We start from the raw sequence: 16,348 nt of genomic DNA on the forward strand, positions 1-16,348 counted from the left end.
TAACTCAATTTCGTTTCTTTTTATGGCTGAGTAATATTCCATTGTATATATGTAATCTTTTCATTTTTAAGTTACAGAAATAATAGCAATTGCCGTTATGAATTTTACAGAATGAGAACAACACTGCCGCAATCTGATTTACATAGTAGGGACTTCCCTGGTGGTCCAGGGGGTTAGACTCCACACTCCCAATGCAGGGGGCCCAGGTTCGATCCTTGGTCAGGGAACTAGATCCCACCTGCATGCCACAATTAAGAAGCCCGCATGCCACAACTAAGAAGGAGTCCGCATGCCAAAACTAAAGATCTTGCATGCCACAACTAAGACCTGGCGCGACCAAAATAAATAAATATTTTTTTAAAGGACATAATTTGCATAGTAAAAATTTTATACCCACTGTACTCCAATGTTTAAAGTGATAAACAAGTGGTCTAGAAAACATTATGAGATTTCTCAATGGCAGATGCATTAGCATATTTTCTGCTATCAGTATCAGGTTTCTCCTATCTTTAGTTAGCAACAATGAAATATTAAATTCTTACCATTTATCACTACTCCAGAATAATCATAAAGCCATACCTCAAAAACATCATCATGATTAATAATATGCTTCAAGTTCTCAGAGGCTTTCATGTTTGCAGTCACTGGCGGATTCCCAGGACTAACTTCAGCTTCAGGTTCACTGGTCTTCAGTATAGAGTTTCCTATCATATACTTTTCTCTTTCATCAGCTTTGCTTCTTACTGGAGTAATACTTTCTGAAGTCTAAGTAAAAGAAAAGATAAAGAATTCACATTCTTTACATCTATTCTTGTATTAAAGTTCAGATGAAATTTTAACAGTAATTTAGTACCTTCCTATTCTGGATAAACTGAAGAAACTTTAAACATGGAAATCTGTAGGACTCACAGATAAAATGCTCATTTTGGGAACAGGTGGTCCCAAAGGTCCACAAGCCACATTAAACTTTACAATTTAGCTGAGGCTACATTTCATCCTAGAAGTTGCAAAGCTGGTATTTATGAATGAGTCACTTAGCTCAGCATGCTCAAAATCAGGATGGCTAGATATTTTCCTGCTCATTGTGGAATATATAGTAACTCTACTGACATGATAAAACTTCTGTTTCTGTGATACAATGGCGGCGGAGAGCGGGGGGAGTCCATTAAAGAACACACAATTTAAGGATTAGTGTAGGTTTCAGAAACATCCCAAGGAAATGCCAATGGTCTGTCATAGCAATTACATTTAAAATTAAAACTGGGTAGAGTGAATCAATATTACCAGGGGAAAAAGTATTTCTATAACAATGAATTTTCTGACATTTGTTACCTTATTCTTTGTTCAGGCAATGATTTTTCAAAGGCTATGCTGACACTCCCCTGCCCATATGGACAGTCTGTAACCACACTGAAGTGGTAATAATAGCAATTAGGGAGTTTGCTCACTATTATAGCTTTTAGTTCAGGTATTTGAGAAAACTGCCCTAAGTTTGGAAGTACATTTTCTTGTAAACAAAAAGGATCATTATATCATTTATCATTTAAAAATTTTAAAGAACCTGAAACAGGTTTTGGTTAATGCTTTTGAATTTTCTAACCTTCATACCCACATCATTATTTATAACTTGCTGGTCTTCATGTGGTTTCAAATCTTTTCCAGAGTCTTCGTTAGTCTCTTCATCTTTTAATCTATGTACAATGGTTTGAACAGTTTTAACCATATTCTTAAGCTCATCTGGGTATGGTGTTGGATATCTCTTTAAATTTCCCTCCTAGAGAAATAAAATAAGCACAATTTAAAATACAGATAAGTATTTCTTTTTTAAAACATTTTTATTGGAGTACAGTTGATTTACAATGTTGTGTTAGTTTCAGGTGTACAGCGAAGTGAATCAGTTATACATACACATATATCCACTCTTTTTTAGATTCCTCTTTTCCCATATAGGCCATTACAGAGTACTGACTAGAGTTTCCTGTGCTATACAGTAGGTCCTAATTAGTTATCTACAGATAAATATTTCTAATGTCAATCTCAAAATTTAATCTATAACCCATCTTAATTACATTGCTCAGAGGGGTAACTGTAAAGACAGATGATAGGCCTTTGAAAGTATTTTAGACTCAATAAAAGTATGGTTTTATTGATAATCAAAAACTTCACAGTTACAGATTTCAATGTTTTAAAAGCTTTTTTTTTAGTAGACTTAAATATATTCCATTTGGAGATATATGGTGTGGATATTGCCAACACCACCTCTTGGCTTTCAAACAGATATGTTTTCCAGCTAGATGTTTATGCAAACATACATAAAATTCCTAGATTATTATGACATATGTGCTGGGAACCAAACACTTCTAAGGTCAATCTAATTATTATTTTCTGGGATACAGTTAGTTTTATTATATAAGGGGAAAAAATTACATCCATAAGTAACTAGAAAATGTGTATTTGCTACTTCTATCACTGCAACACAGTCTCACAAAGAAACAAAATGTTCATATCAAAGAGTTCTTTATCCCTATAATATATATAAGTAAATCACTAAAGAAAGGAAAGGGGGAAATAATAATCTGTTTTTCTCTTATATTTATACACACTATGAAATTTGGCTTTTAATCGCATAATTTTATATTGTTCTTGAATACTTTCACATGATAAATGTATTGGATTAATAAAATTTCAAGTGCCTTGAGGGCAAAATAGCACAGATTAGCTATATAGTACCCAATAAATATCAGCAGACCTGTTTAAAATTTGAAGGAAAAAAGAATAGACTCACTCTAGGGGGTGCTTCCCTTTCATCTTTGTCTTCATCACATTCAAATGCCACTTGAGCCCGCTGTTTTCTCTGTTCCTCCCACAATGAAGGATTAAAACTTTCATTATCTGATATGAACATAACTAGAGAAAAACAAACAAAACCCCACTGTATTTTACTATAATTATGAAAAACTATTACTTGCTCATAATTTTCTTTATAAGGTATGTTCATTAAGATAAATCAAGACCAGTCAATGTCAGCAGCTATAAATGCTACACTAACAACTAGGCTGTGTTTTTCCAACATTTCTTCACAATATCAATGACATATCTTTTCTTCCTTAAAGCTGATTTGTCTTGTTTTGTTACCAGAAGGATTCCTGAAGAGAATATAACAATTAAGACACTATAGATATGTGATTGTGTGCAGTTCCCTACAAAAAGTAACACGGTAATATATAAATTATTTCATCCAGGTTCTGGCATTCAGAAACCTTCCTAATTCCAACATTGTTCATTATGTACTGGGGGAGGGGTGTTAAGTCAGAAAGAGGGAAATATTTTGGTAAAAAATGACTACCCCAATGGCATGTAATTACATATTTGCATGAAACATTATATATAGCTTTACTATGTAAATAAAGTAATTACAAGATATTCTCTATCAAAACTAAGGAAAATTGAAAATTTAACATAAACTCAACACATATATCCTGCTATCTGATATTAATATTAGAGATGTGACAACTGTCACGTCTTTTTGCTTATTAGGCAACTAAAAACAGCTAAGGCTTAAAAAATTAATCCATCTATTATATATCACCTTATAGAAGTTTGTGTAGTACAAAATAAAATCACAACTTATTTTCTGCCCATTAGAAGAAAACAACAAAAGGGATTAAAAGCACCTAAAATTAGTTAATACAAAAACTGAAATTCCTGGAATACCCAAATATGGTCAGTTTGATTATTTATGCAAAACTAGCATAATTATCATTTATTTTTAGCCCTTATTTTGGGCTTCTTAACCTTCTTTAATCTCATATCCAAAGTTAGAATGCTATGAAACCAAATACTAACAACAGGAATAAAGCTTTGAGATTCACCTTTTTCTTTGTTTTCATTACTTGACTCAAAAATTTAATTGCTTTGTGTTGTTAATATTAAATGAATTAGAGTGTTTGCTCTTGTTTGTTTGTCCAACATGGTTCAAACTCCTGGGAAACCCTATTGACATACTTTTTGTGGTATACTTGGAAAGGCAAGCAGAGTCAAGCAGTTTCCAACAAAGTCTATTTCCAGGATTGAGAAGATTTCTCCTCCTGCCTTAGGCTTTTTTGTTACCAGAAGGATTCCTGAAGAGAATCTAACAATTAAAACACTATAGATATGTGATTTTGTGCAGTTCCCTCAGTTCCCTACAAAAAGTAACATGGTAATATATAAATTATTTCATTCAAGGTTTGGCATTCGGAAATAATCTTCCAAATCCCAATACTGTTCATTATGTACTGGGGGTGGGGATGAGGGTTAAGACTCCACCATCCTAGCCCAGAGATCTCTAAGAGTTTTAGATTACATCAAAGCAATTTTACACCAGAATTTTTTCAGAACCCCAGAGAAAACTTTTACCATGCCTCTCATTCCTGTCAACTTCTGGTCACCTACACTTTCTACCCTTTAGTGTAAATCTCACATCTTTTGAGATTCAGGGCATCAGGTAGTAACATTACTTTTTCTGCATTTCAGATGCCACTAGATCTGATCACACTGGCAAATTCATTGAGGACTCTAGTATTCGCCTAGAGTGTTTTTCTCTACCTACGACCTGCCAAAATCCTGAATGATGAAAATGTGCAATGACCCCACCTCAACCCTATAATTTCATAATTCCTCGATGCCCTCAATTCCAATGTCCATCTGCATTTCACCCATGTGATTCACAATCATGGTAATACTCAAGACCTTAGTTTCTGTAATACTTTTCCACCTCCCTGACCACTACACTTGTCCTTCTAAATCATTCACTTCCTTATTATTGCTGGTAAACGTCAAGTTCCTTAACCTCATTTCTTTTTCTTCCTGTAAAAGCACTCTAGGTTTTATTTCCTTCTCTATTCACCTTACATTTCATGATATATTATTTCCACCATTCTCACCTTTCTTGCCCCCTTTCCTTAAGTCACACCTATGCAATAAGTCTGTAACGTGGTAATTCAACCACCTACTTTCTTTGCCCTGGAATTTAACCAGAGAAAAATGACATAACCTTGTTGTTTAGAACCACTGCACATTTATGGTATTCCCTCCCCCTTGCTCCATCTTCAGTGCTGCTCAGGAATTCTATTTATTCTAAGTCAGTCTGCTCTGCCACTCCAAATCACTACCACTTCCCTCAAATGCCCTTCCCCCAGTCTTTAGAGGCAATTTTCCCTCAAATGCCCTTCCCCCAGTCTTTAGAAGCAATTTTCTCTTTGACTTCACTGAGAAAATAAATGCAATGAAAACCCTCACACTGATATTGCTCCCCGATACCTTGTTTTCCTCAGGTATAAATTTATTGTTAGGTGGATCCGTACTTCCCCTTTTTCCTGTTTAAGACTGATTCCTCTAACTAGGCTCAAGATACCATGCCTTTTCTTTCAAATTTATTCATCATTATCCCCCTCTTACATCATAAGCTTCTTGAAAGCAAGGATTTAAGATCTTAAATACTCAGATCTGAGACTTCCCTGGCAGTCCAGTGGTTAAGACTCCACGCTCCCAATGCAGGGGGCGCAGGTTTGATCCCTGGTCGGGGAGCTAAGATCCCACATGCCATGTGGCGCGGCCAAACAACAACAACAAAGACCAAAAACTTAGATCTAACACAATGCCTGGCACATAGGTGGTAATAAAAATGGAATGAACTAAATGTGAAGCGTCTACTCTCGAAGTATTAAAAAATTCTGCCTCAACGACATTGTTTTCTAACTCATCTATTTCTTCGAGACACTGTGATAAAGGAAATTCACCTGCCTGACCATACCAAATGTAGTTTCTGATTCAGTATTAATAAGTATACTAGTTATAGTGCTCTCCTTATAATACCCATAGTGAAATACTTTAAAAAACACATGAACTCTAAAAGGACTCAGAATATTATAAACTTATACTTTTCTGTTGAAGCCTCTCCCACACTAAAATGCATCTAACAAAATCAAAGGAGTGATTTAAGGAAACATATGGTATACATATACCTCTAAATTCAACTATCTATAATGCTGAGATATTGCCTTTTTTCCCCATTTTCAGAGAACTTCATTAACCAATTCTCCAAATTTTCTTCAAATTATTAAGTCTTTGAGACTTAAAATTCACTTTACACCTTTGCTGTAATTTGTCAGTATTTGTTTTTTAAAAGAAAAGAGATTCTTAAATTCCTACCATCCTCAGTCCTTGGCTGCTGAGGGAACATGTAGTTAGTAAGCACCATTTTCTGGGTCTCTGAATCAGTCTCTTTTTGAAGAGGTATCAGGGGTTTGGACTAGGGAAAGAAAATAAATGTTTAGTTTTCAATAATCCTAAAGCAAATATATATCCAGCAATACCTCTGAATAAGTACTCACCATTTTTTCTATAAAGTATCAATGTGTAGGTTACCCCAAAAAATGTTTTTAACATACATAATAAAACGTTAAGATTTGAAACAATATACAAATCTAAAAAATAAAATTTAGCTTTGAATACAAAGCAAACTCATACTGTATTGCAATTATCACTGATCAATACAGTTTTAAAAGTTCTCATATATTAAGTACATCCACAGTCCAATAATTACTTACCATAGTGATTTTAATAACGCCAAAAACTAAGCCTTTCCATTTTATGTTATTTTGCCCCTTCTAATATTCCCCTTTGGGAAGATGCTTTTGTAGAAATGATTTAGAAGGTTTAGTCTAGTTATCTGCTGGTTTATTTTAGCTGAAAACAGAGTACTTAAACACTAAGTTGTAACCTTCTCTATCCTGCCCTGTGTCTCCTTTCTCCATTAAAGATACCACAAGTTACTAAGTGGCAGAACTAGAAAACCCAATTATTTTGGACCTCATTTTTCCTTACGACTCTTTTCCTAACTGGTTATTAAGTGTTTTCAATTTACTTCTTAATATAACTCATACTTTTTTGCCAGCCTACTGACCTAACATCCTACCAATCCAAGCCTCAGCTAACTCCAGACAAGCAGGAACTACCCAATCCTCCCCTCACCTGCCACCCTATCAATTAATTCTTTGGACTTACTCTTGTGAAAACCGTGCAGCTAGTTAATGCCATCCTATAATCTTATTCCCATTCAAACATTTTCTCTGTGCCCCCATCCTTCTTCCACAGTAGAGACACTGCCCTGCATCTCAAACATCTTCACTGAAAACTTTCCTTGACCTCCTTAGATAATGAAAATGGTAGATCTACTCCTTTCCCAAGGACAGCACTTCCCTGAAGCCTTCTCAGATACAGGGTGCTTCTTCTCCCAAACCTCATAAACTCTAGTTCAGGCGGTGGAGTTAGTGTTTACAAATGCTGAGATCATTACTCCTCTCTCAATTATAAACACCTCTTCTTTTGAGGGAGATCAAATCCTGCCCCAACCATTCTAGCTCCTTTCCTAATATCCACTGACCTCCCGATAGTACCCAACTATTTCTGACTCTTTTATGCCAAATCTTTCCACAGTAATGGGTAATTCCACAGATACAAAATGTAGATGACATAGCCATACTTTTAGCCCAGTGATTTCTCAGTAGATAAGGAGTGGGTTGGAACGAGGAAAGAAGTCTACTTAGATAGACACAATTATCTGGGAGGGAGTTCCCTGGTGGCCTAGTGGTTAGGATGCTGGGCTTTCACTGCCATGGCCTGGGTTCAATCCCTGGTCGGGGAACTGACATCCTGCAAGTCACGCGGCATAGGCGGAAAAAAAAAGAACATCACTAAATATAACTACATAGGTAAATATAAAAGTTAAAAAAAACAAAAATTATCTGGGAAGGGGAATTCCCTGGCAGTCCAGTGGTTAGGACTCCAGGTTTGATCCCTGGTTGGGGAACTATGATCCTGCATGCTATGCAGCATGGCATGCATGCATGCATGTATGGATGCATGCATGCATGCATGCACGCACAAATAAATAAATATTTAAAAAGAACAGTAAATTCTATGTTAAAAAAAAAAAGAATGATCTGGGAAGCTTTTAAAAACTAATCACACCCCTGAAAAAGTTCTAAAATTAACTGTGGTAATGGTTATACAACTCTATGAATATATTAAAAACCACTGAATTATGCACTTTAAAATAGGTAAATTGTAGAGAATGTGATTTATATTTCAATAAAGGTGTTATAAGAAAACTAATCATCTGTTATTTATCGAGTGCAAAGGCAGAAAGAGACTGAGAACTATTTACCAAGCATCTCCATTCCCTAAATACTTAACTCCAACGATCTTTATTACTATTTCATTTTAGATACTCATTCTACTCCCTTGCCATAATTCCTACAATATAACCTGTTAATGTTCTTTCTCTGAAATATAAATGCACTCATTCAGCAAGTGTTTACTAAGTGCCTCCTACATGCAAAGCACTATGACAGGCACTGGGTATAGACTGGCGAGCAAACCATCTTTATTGATTCTGTAGAGCTTACAATATATGAAAGGAGGGATAGTGATAACAAAATAAATTACAATACAATGTAAGAACTAGATAGAGACGGTATAAGGTGTTAAGAGAACACAAAGCAGGAGGTATTTGCTTACCAAAATCTTGAGCCATGAGGAAAGCATTCCTGAAAGAACGCCTTCCTAGATGAGGATGGGCACATTAACCAGGTAAGAAGGGGGAGGATGCATGTTCCAAGAGAGCAGAACTCACTTGAGGAAATGAGAATAAAGACGTAAGGGGAGGAAGTGAAGCTAGAGGATGAGCAGGCATTTTAAGCAGGTAGTACTAGAACAAGATTAAAGGATCACTTGAGTTGCAGTGTGGTTCTGAATGGAAACAGGGTGATAAGAGATAGGGGCTGTGGCAACACCCAAGGCAGAGACCTATCAGGAAGCTACCTCAATAGTCTAAGCGAACACTGTCCAATAGAGATATAATGTGAGACAAAAATGAGAACCATAGATAATTTACAATTTTCTGGTAGCCACATGTTTCTAAAAGGTAAAAAGATTAATTTTGATAATGCATTTAATTTAAACTTATATATTCAAAATATTGTCATTTTAATATGTAATCGATAATAAAAATTGTTGATGTGATTTTACATTCTTTGTTCATACTAAGTATAGAAAATTCAGTGTATATTTTGCACTTGCAGCACATCTCAATTTGGACTAGTCACATGACCATGTCTACTGTATTGGACAGTGCAGGTCTAACTGAAAGATGATGGTGGACTGGGAGGGAAGGCAGAGCAGGGATAAAGCAAAGCACAAAAACATCTGATATATTTAAGAGTTAAGACTAAACAGAGCTTGCTGATTCACTGTACTGAAGTACAGGGAGAAACAGTAGTTAAGAATTACATTCCCAGGTCTCTGTCTCCAGCAAGTACTTTTTATTGATCTAGGGAACCCAGGAAAAGAAAAAGATTTGGAGAAGATGAAATGTTCAGTTTTAGGTTGGTTGAATTTGAGACATCTAGGGGGGTAATGTTAAGTAGACAGTGAGTGTGAAGTTCAGGAAAGAGAACTGGGCTGAAGACAGTTGTTAGGAATAATGATGATATAGTCAGTAATTCCATCTTTCCCAGAGGAAAGTATAAGGAAAGTAACTAAAGCATAGCCTAGAGCACCATGAGGGGGCACCAACATATAAGATACTGGCAGAAAAAAAGTTCCTGAAAAGGGAACTAAGGCGTGGTCAGTCAAAAGGACAACCAGCAGAGCATGGTAACATAGACACCGCGCACATCTCCCACTTCACTGCTCCTACAAGACTTGCTCATCAACCCCACCAAGACTGCCACTCTCTTGAACTTTTTACTTTATCACCATCATTCTTTCCTGTCTTTGCTTCTCTTTTCATATCTGACCATATCTCATTATGACCAGTTTCTTGCCAATTATCAAGACCTTGCTGCATTGTCCTTCTCTTGCAACTGGGTTGGCAAAGCTGCAACCCAGAATTATTCTAATTGTGTGCTTTCTCTGTTATCACACAACTGAGCAAATTAGTACTAACAATAAGTCTGTGGTAACAAACTTCAACAGACTCCCAATGTTGCTTGAAAATTCTTCTAAACTTCCTAAATTATATTCTGAAGAAGATATTATTTTCAAAAAAATTTTTTTTAAATAAAAATAGGATTCAAGAACTGCTAAAGAGTTTGGAAACTGCTACATTCAAAGAGTTTCACCATGTAGATTATGAGCCCTCCCTCTCACAAACTTCATACCCAAGATCCCTTGAAGAACGTAAGAATCCCTGCCAGAGCTTTCGATTCCATCAGCTTCCACTCCAGTTATCCATCACTCTCTAATATCCTTAATCTCATTCTCCATAGAGCCTCTTTCCAACAACCTATAAACATGCTCTTATCTTGTGCCTAGCTACCAATTTATGTTCCACTCCTGTTCTTTCTTATCCAACCTTCTTAAAAGACTAATCAACATTCATATGTCTCCATTCTCTCATTTATTTATTCCTTAAACTACTTCAATCTGGTATTTGACATATGCTTCTAAAACTGCATTAGCTATAGTCAGGATAAGTTGGCAAGATAGGTATAACTTGCCAAAATATAATGGATATTTTTCAGACTTCATTTGAATGAACCTCTCATTGGCATTTATCCTGTTGCAACTCCTTCCTTTAGGCCAGTTGCTTCACCCTTAACGTAAAAACACCGTCATATAGTTTTCCTTGTAAAGAGCGGCCATAGAGGTATGGTCACTCTTTCTAAGCCTATTAACCTGCCTGCCACTTAAATGTTAGTATTCCTCAGGATTAATCCATCCCTAACATTTAAAAAAATAATCTGACAATAACCCCTTTTGACAAAATAATAAAAAGCTATGAAATCACTTTGAAGAAAAAGTGATTAAGATGATGGACCGAACACACATCTCTTCTCATGCTACAAGTCTTTTAAACACATTTTACAAATGAAAGGAATAAATTTATAATAGTACTGGGGAAAAAATCATGCCTTCAGGAGCAACTTTGAGAACCCCTGGAGGTTAAAAATTAAAAGAGTGGAGAAACCAAGAGCACAGAAACCACAGCCTAAAACAAGGCGATGGGTGTGGGTGCGGGTGGGGGTGGTCCAAGCCCACCTGAACTGTTCTATGCGTGCCTACCTGGATACACCAAAGGTACTTCAAATTCAATAAACCTAACCAGAACTTCACATCTTCCCATAAACAGATTCCTTTCTCTTGTGGTTCTCTATCTTGGTTATGGTATCAATACCCACCTAGTCACTCAAGCCACATCTCTGAGGCTCATCTTTGCTTTTACTTTCTTCTCACATACATGCGTTCTTCACACGTTCCATTGATGTGACCTTTTAAGTTATGCCCTAAACAGACGGTATTTTCCCGGGCCCTGTTATCATTACTCTACTTCAGCCAACACTTTCTGTTGCCTTGAGTATGGCAATGCCCTCCAATAGGTCTTCTCTGGCCCTCCCACTTGGCACCACCCCCTGCTAAATCCATCTTTCATAATGCAGCCTGCAAAGCCTTTCTAATGTATCAGTCTGATCATGCCACTTGCCTGCTCATATGTTACACAGCTTTCTTATCTCCTGTAGTAGGGTTGACATGTAATCCCAGGACCACTTCTCTTAAACTGATAACATATATGAATAATTGACCATGACTATAATGACCAAACATCCAGGTTGCCTGGGACATTCCCATTTTACAAATGCTATTCTGACGCTTATCATAGAGGCCCCTTTCACTATCAAGTGTCCTAAAATAGACAATAAATTAGTCACCCTAATCACAACAATTTTCCACTGAGCCTGAATATGACCTTAGAATCCTTTAAAAAAATCATAATTTATCAAAGTTGACATGCAAGATTTAAAAAATCTATTTGCCATCCTTGAAATATAACGCAAGTTCCTTTGTATGGCATATGTGGTCCTCCATGACCTGATCTGTGTCCACCTCTGTGGACTCACGTCCCACTCTTCCATCTCACAAGTTATGCTCTAGTTATAAAACCACTTGTAGAGGTACTGAATATACTACACTGCTTCACTAATAAGTGCTTAGGCTCATGATATTCCTTCTAACCAGAACACTCTTCCCCTTTCTTTAATCCTTCTACTCATTTTTTTTTTTGAAAGGAGCTGTCAGTTATTTTATTTTTTGAATAAATTTATTTATTTTATTTATTTATTTTTGGCTGCATTGGGTCTTCGTTGCTGCACGTGGGCTTCCTCTAGCTGCGATGAGCGGGGGCTACTCTTCGTTGCGGTGCGCGGGCTTCTCACTGCGGCGGCTTCTCTTTGTTGCAGAGCACGGGCTCTAGGCGCGTGGGCTCAGTAGTTGTGGCTCACGGGCTCTAGAGCGCAGGCTCAGTAGTTGTGGTGCATGGGCTTAGTTGCTCAGTAGTTGTGGTGCACGGGCTTAGTTGCTCCGCAGCATGTGGGATCTTCCTGGATTAGGGCTCAAACCCGTGTCCCCCTGCATTGGCAGGTGGATTCTTAACCTCGGCCCCATGAGGGAAGTCCCAGCATGGCTCACTCTCAATTTCATTTGAGAATCTGCTTTACTGTTCCCTTCTTCAGACAGATACTTCCTAAATCACTCTATCTAAAATAGGATGTTTACTCCAACCCTGCTATCAGGGTTCCAATAGCAGGGTTGTTCCAATGCCTATCAAACTTTTTCTCTGTAGTTCTGAAACATTATTATGTAGTTACTTCTTTGCCTCTGTCTCCCATGAGAATGTAAACTCAATGAGAATGTAAGAAGATTCTATTTGCTTCATCAGTATAACTCCAGCTCCCACAGCAGTTCATGTCCTACCGTAAGCTTTCAATAAATGTTTGTCAAACAAAGGGAAGTCCAAGGAACAAGTCTTAATTCCTTAGAAATACTTCTTCAAGGTTTGTCAAAGTGCTTGATTAGAAGCATAATTATCAAATTTATATAGATATAAGCCACAGAGAGTCTCTATAAAAATGTTAAAAAGTTAGGGAGAACTCTGTCCTAATCTATCTTTTTACAGATACAGAAGTTAGACAAGCCCCAAAGGACTTACCATTCATGAATCTACACATATTTCACAAAAAATTATCTGTATCTAAGTATTTTCCAGTATTTTCCTTATACATGTGTCTTTACATGTGTACCAGATTAGAACTGCTGTTAAATAATCCTAAGTAAATTAGAATGCATAATCATATAGAATAACTGGAATTCTATCAATTTACAAAATCAGAATGTCTACCTGATTATCTGAGAGCCACATAGCAGTCAATTGCTGTAGCTTTGTAAAGCTAAAGGGCAAATTTTTTAATCTGTGGGAAAAAATACAAACAAAAATTAAACTTTAAAAATGAGAAATGTTAAAATGAGAGCTAGATCTAATGGTTTTCTAAACAATGTTATATTATTGCATATGAAAATAGGAGAAAAACATTTAATTCAGGAGAAAACCCAGTATAGGTCTTTGAACAGGATATAAGACAAAATACTATTCAGTTTTATAAGAATTAATTTTAAAAATATAATTCTTCAATTGAATCAATTTGATTGGGGGGAAAATGGATAATCTAATAACCTCAAAAAAATTATGTGCTAAGAAAAACTGGTAACTATCCCTACCTTACTGCAAAGGCAAGGACAAATTAAACAATGTCTCATTAAATTGCTTTGGATGTTTTACTTGACTTTACAGAGAACAAACTGTTATAGGAGCCACTCTGAGTAAGAGCTTGTTATAAATACTGCACTCTTTTTATTTCATTGTGACCCAGCACTTTCATACTCAAGAAGACTATTTTAACACTATAATGAGTAAAAACAAAGTAATAGCAATACTCAGTAGAATGCTAAATTGGAACAGCACCCTACTTAAACCTTCTGTCTTATGCCTATCTATTCTATGCCTAACTTTCAAGGAACCTAGGGAATCTAGGTCTCTAGAAACCTAGGGTGTTGGAACTTAGGGCTCTAGTTTTAGGGGACAAAGTATGGGCTGAAACAAGGATTTAATTTTAAAAGGGATTTAATTTTCAACCACACTGGATAGCTATAATTAATAATTTAAAAGGGGGGGCAGGGACAGTAGTTCTTCTTAAATGATATGGAACAGTTTGAATACACTAACTAGTCAGAAAACTGAGTTTACATTAAAGCTCTATCTTACAAGCTATGTGAATCACCTTAAATCTGAGTCTTAATTTTCTCCTCCAAAAAATGGCAATACCCATTTATTATTTTATAGGGCTGTTTTGAATACTTTGTAAGATACTACAAAAGCAAAATGTAAAAATGCCCTTACAATGTTCTTTTATCACTATTAGTATCTTTACATCAGAAAAAAATTATGGACAATCTGTTAACTTAAACACTGTTCCAATTTGTGATCTATTTTGCTCTATACCTTGGCTGTGTTGTCCAAAAATATTTGAGTGGGTGTCTAATCACACCTTTGCCCAGATTAATACAAGGAGTAGATTAGAATAAAAGCTGCTTTGTTCAACAGCAGTATTAAGGTGAAGATCTGACTTTAGAAATAAAAATGGCTACTATAAGGAGATAATTAAGCTAAAGTCAACAAAAAATGAAATGTGACAAATAACCACAGTACGATAATTAACATCAGGTAAAATTAAATCATTCTTTCAAATGAAAATTCTACACAAAAAAACAAAAATATATATGAAAAGAAAAACATGCATTAGATTTTCTAACACATATAATGAAATTTTAATTTCATCCAGTAGATGTCTTCTACAAACCAAATGATGAATTACATTGTTACAAACCTATTATCACTCAAATTAATGACTTTTAATTTTTGCATATCACCCATTTCCTCTGGAAGTGTCTCAAGTTTATTGGAATGGAGAAACAGCACAGTTATATTTTTCCAGCTTCCAATCTGAAAGAGAAACACAGAATTCTGGATCAAAACTTCGCCTACTGCTTAACAGACATTAAGTGAAGTATCATTTTCCAAAGTTATAAAAAATACTCTTCTCATTTATAAAAGGAATTATATTTTCCCTTTTCAATTATTAACTTCCATGTATGAAGAAAAGTATTTACGTATCTCTTGAAAATCAATATAGCTAATTATTATTCAGAAAATAAATAACTTACTTACAAAATTATTTCTGAAAGAAAATAAAGAAAACCACACTGGATATCTATAATTAATAATTAGAAAAATAAAAATTCAAAATAAATTTTAAATACAGTACCTCTGGGGGTAACTGTTGTAAGTAATTATGATCTGCAGCGAACGTTCTTATATTAGTAAGCTGCCCAATAGATGAAGGCAAAGCTTCAAGTTCATTGAAGCTACAATCCAGTTCTTCTATTGACACTAACCTTTAATTAAAAAAGAAAGCACATATTTTAACAAAAGATTTCCTGTATATCATTCAAAACTTAAGAACATATGACTATTTGAACTTGACTTTAACAAACCTAGAGAAAATCTACTTCCATTAAAGTTCACCTATAAAAAAATCAGCCTGTCTTCATTATAAATAAACCCAACCTGCAACCAACTGCTTATTTAAATGTTTTTGGAAGCTCCTTTAGATGTTAACAATTATCTGAAAACAATATATGGCATGCTGAACCGAAAGAAAAATCTTCTAGTTCTATTAATACACAAAAATCTTACCCTCCTATAGAGTCTGGTAGATACATTAACTGATTTTCATCTATTTTAAGAGTTGTTACATTCTTCAATGAACCTATTGAGGGAAGAAATAATATACAATTTTCCATCTTGAACTAGAATCAAGTCAACCAACACTCAATGTGAGCACATATTACATTTGACATGAATCATAAAGAACTTTTAAAAACCAACATATCTAAAAAAGATACCACCCCAACCCCACCAACTCTCTATTCCCTCACCCTGTATTTAAATTTTCACATACATACTACCTATTAACAGTAGTGTATATTTATCGATTTAACCCTCACTAAAATGTAAGCTTCATAAAAGTATGTATTTTTTGTCTCCCTTTGCTCACTGTGGTAGCCATGCTCCTTAAAACAATGCCGTGATAGCACAGTGAAGATACACAACACAAACTTATGGTATCAATGGATTAAAGAAGTGGTACTATGACCATAGTTTTCTTACGTGTATAACAATATATTCTACATATTGTACATATACTAAAACAATAAAAATGGAGTTTAATTTAAAATTAAAAGTATTGAATAAATTATGGTAGAGTTTGCAAAATGTACCCTGAGCTAAAACAGTTATGTAATTCAATTGAAAAATATGTAAAAATAATTCTTATTTTTATATTTAAACAACATGAAGATGCCAAGATTTAAGTTTTTGGTTAAGATAATTCAATTTCCTTTATGCATCATC

The 16,348-nt window shown here is 35.3% G+C and overlaps 1 protein-coding gene across 7 annotated transcripts in view; it reads right to left on the minus strand.

The window, feature by feature from the left end:
• The window catches only part of ERBIN (erbb2 interacting protein), a gene marked incomplete at both ends in the record, with an annotated part of 68,314 nt that overhangs the window by 21,398 nt on the left and 30,568 nt on the right, over positions 1-16,348 (minus strand). For 6 of the 7 annotated variants that reach the window (XM_079703568.1, XM_079703567.1, XM_079703566.1 and 3 more), the window contains 8 exons: positions 580-765; positions 1,601-1,774; positions 2,786-2,907; positions 6,193-6,292; positions 13,220-13,289; positions 14,763-14,878; positions 15,201-15,330; positions 15,632-15,704. In XM_079703568.1, the coding sequence (XP_079559694.1) occupies positions 580-765; positions 1,601-1,774; positions 2,786-2,907; positions 6,193-6,292; positions 13,220-13,289; positions 14,763-14,878; positions 15,201-15,330; positions 15,632-15,704 (971 nt within the window). The remainder of the gene's footprint in view (positions 1-579; positions 766-1,600; positions 1,775-2,785; positions 2,908-6,192; positions 6,293-13,219; positions 13,290-14,762; positions 14,879-15,200; positions 15,331-15,631; positions 15,705-16,348) is intronic. The other variant, XM_079703564.1, reaches the window with a different exon arrangement.

The sequence above is a fragment of the Hyperoodon ampullatus genome, assembly GCF_949752795.1.
Source record: "Hyperoodon ampullatus genome assembly, chromosome: 4".
In the NCBI taxonomy this organism is placed as follows: Eukaryota; Metazoa; Chordata; class Mammalia; order Artiodactyla; family Ziphiidae; genus Hyperoodon; species Hyperoodon ampullatus.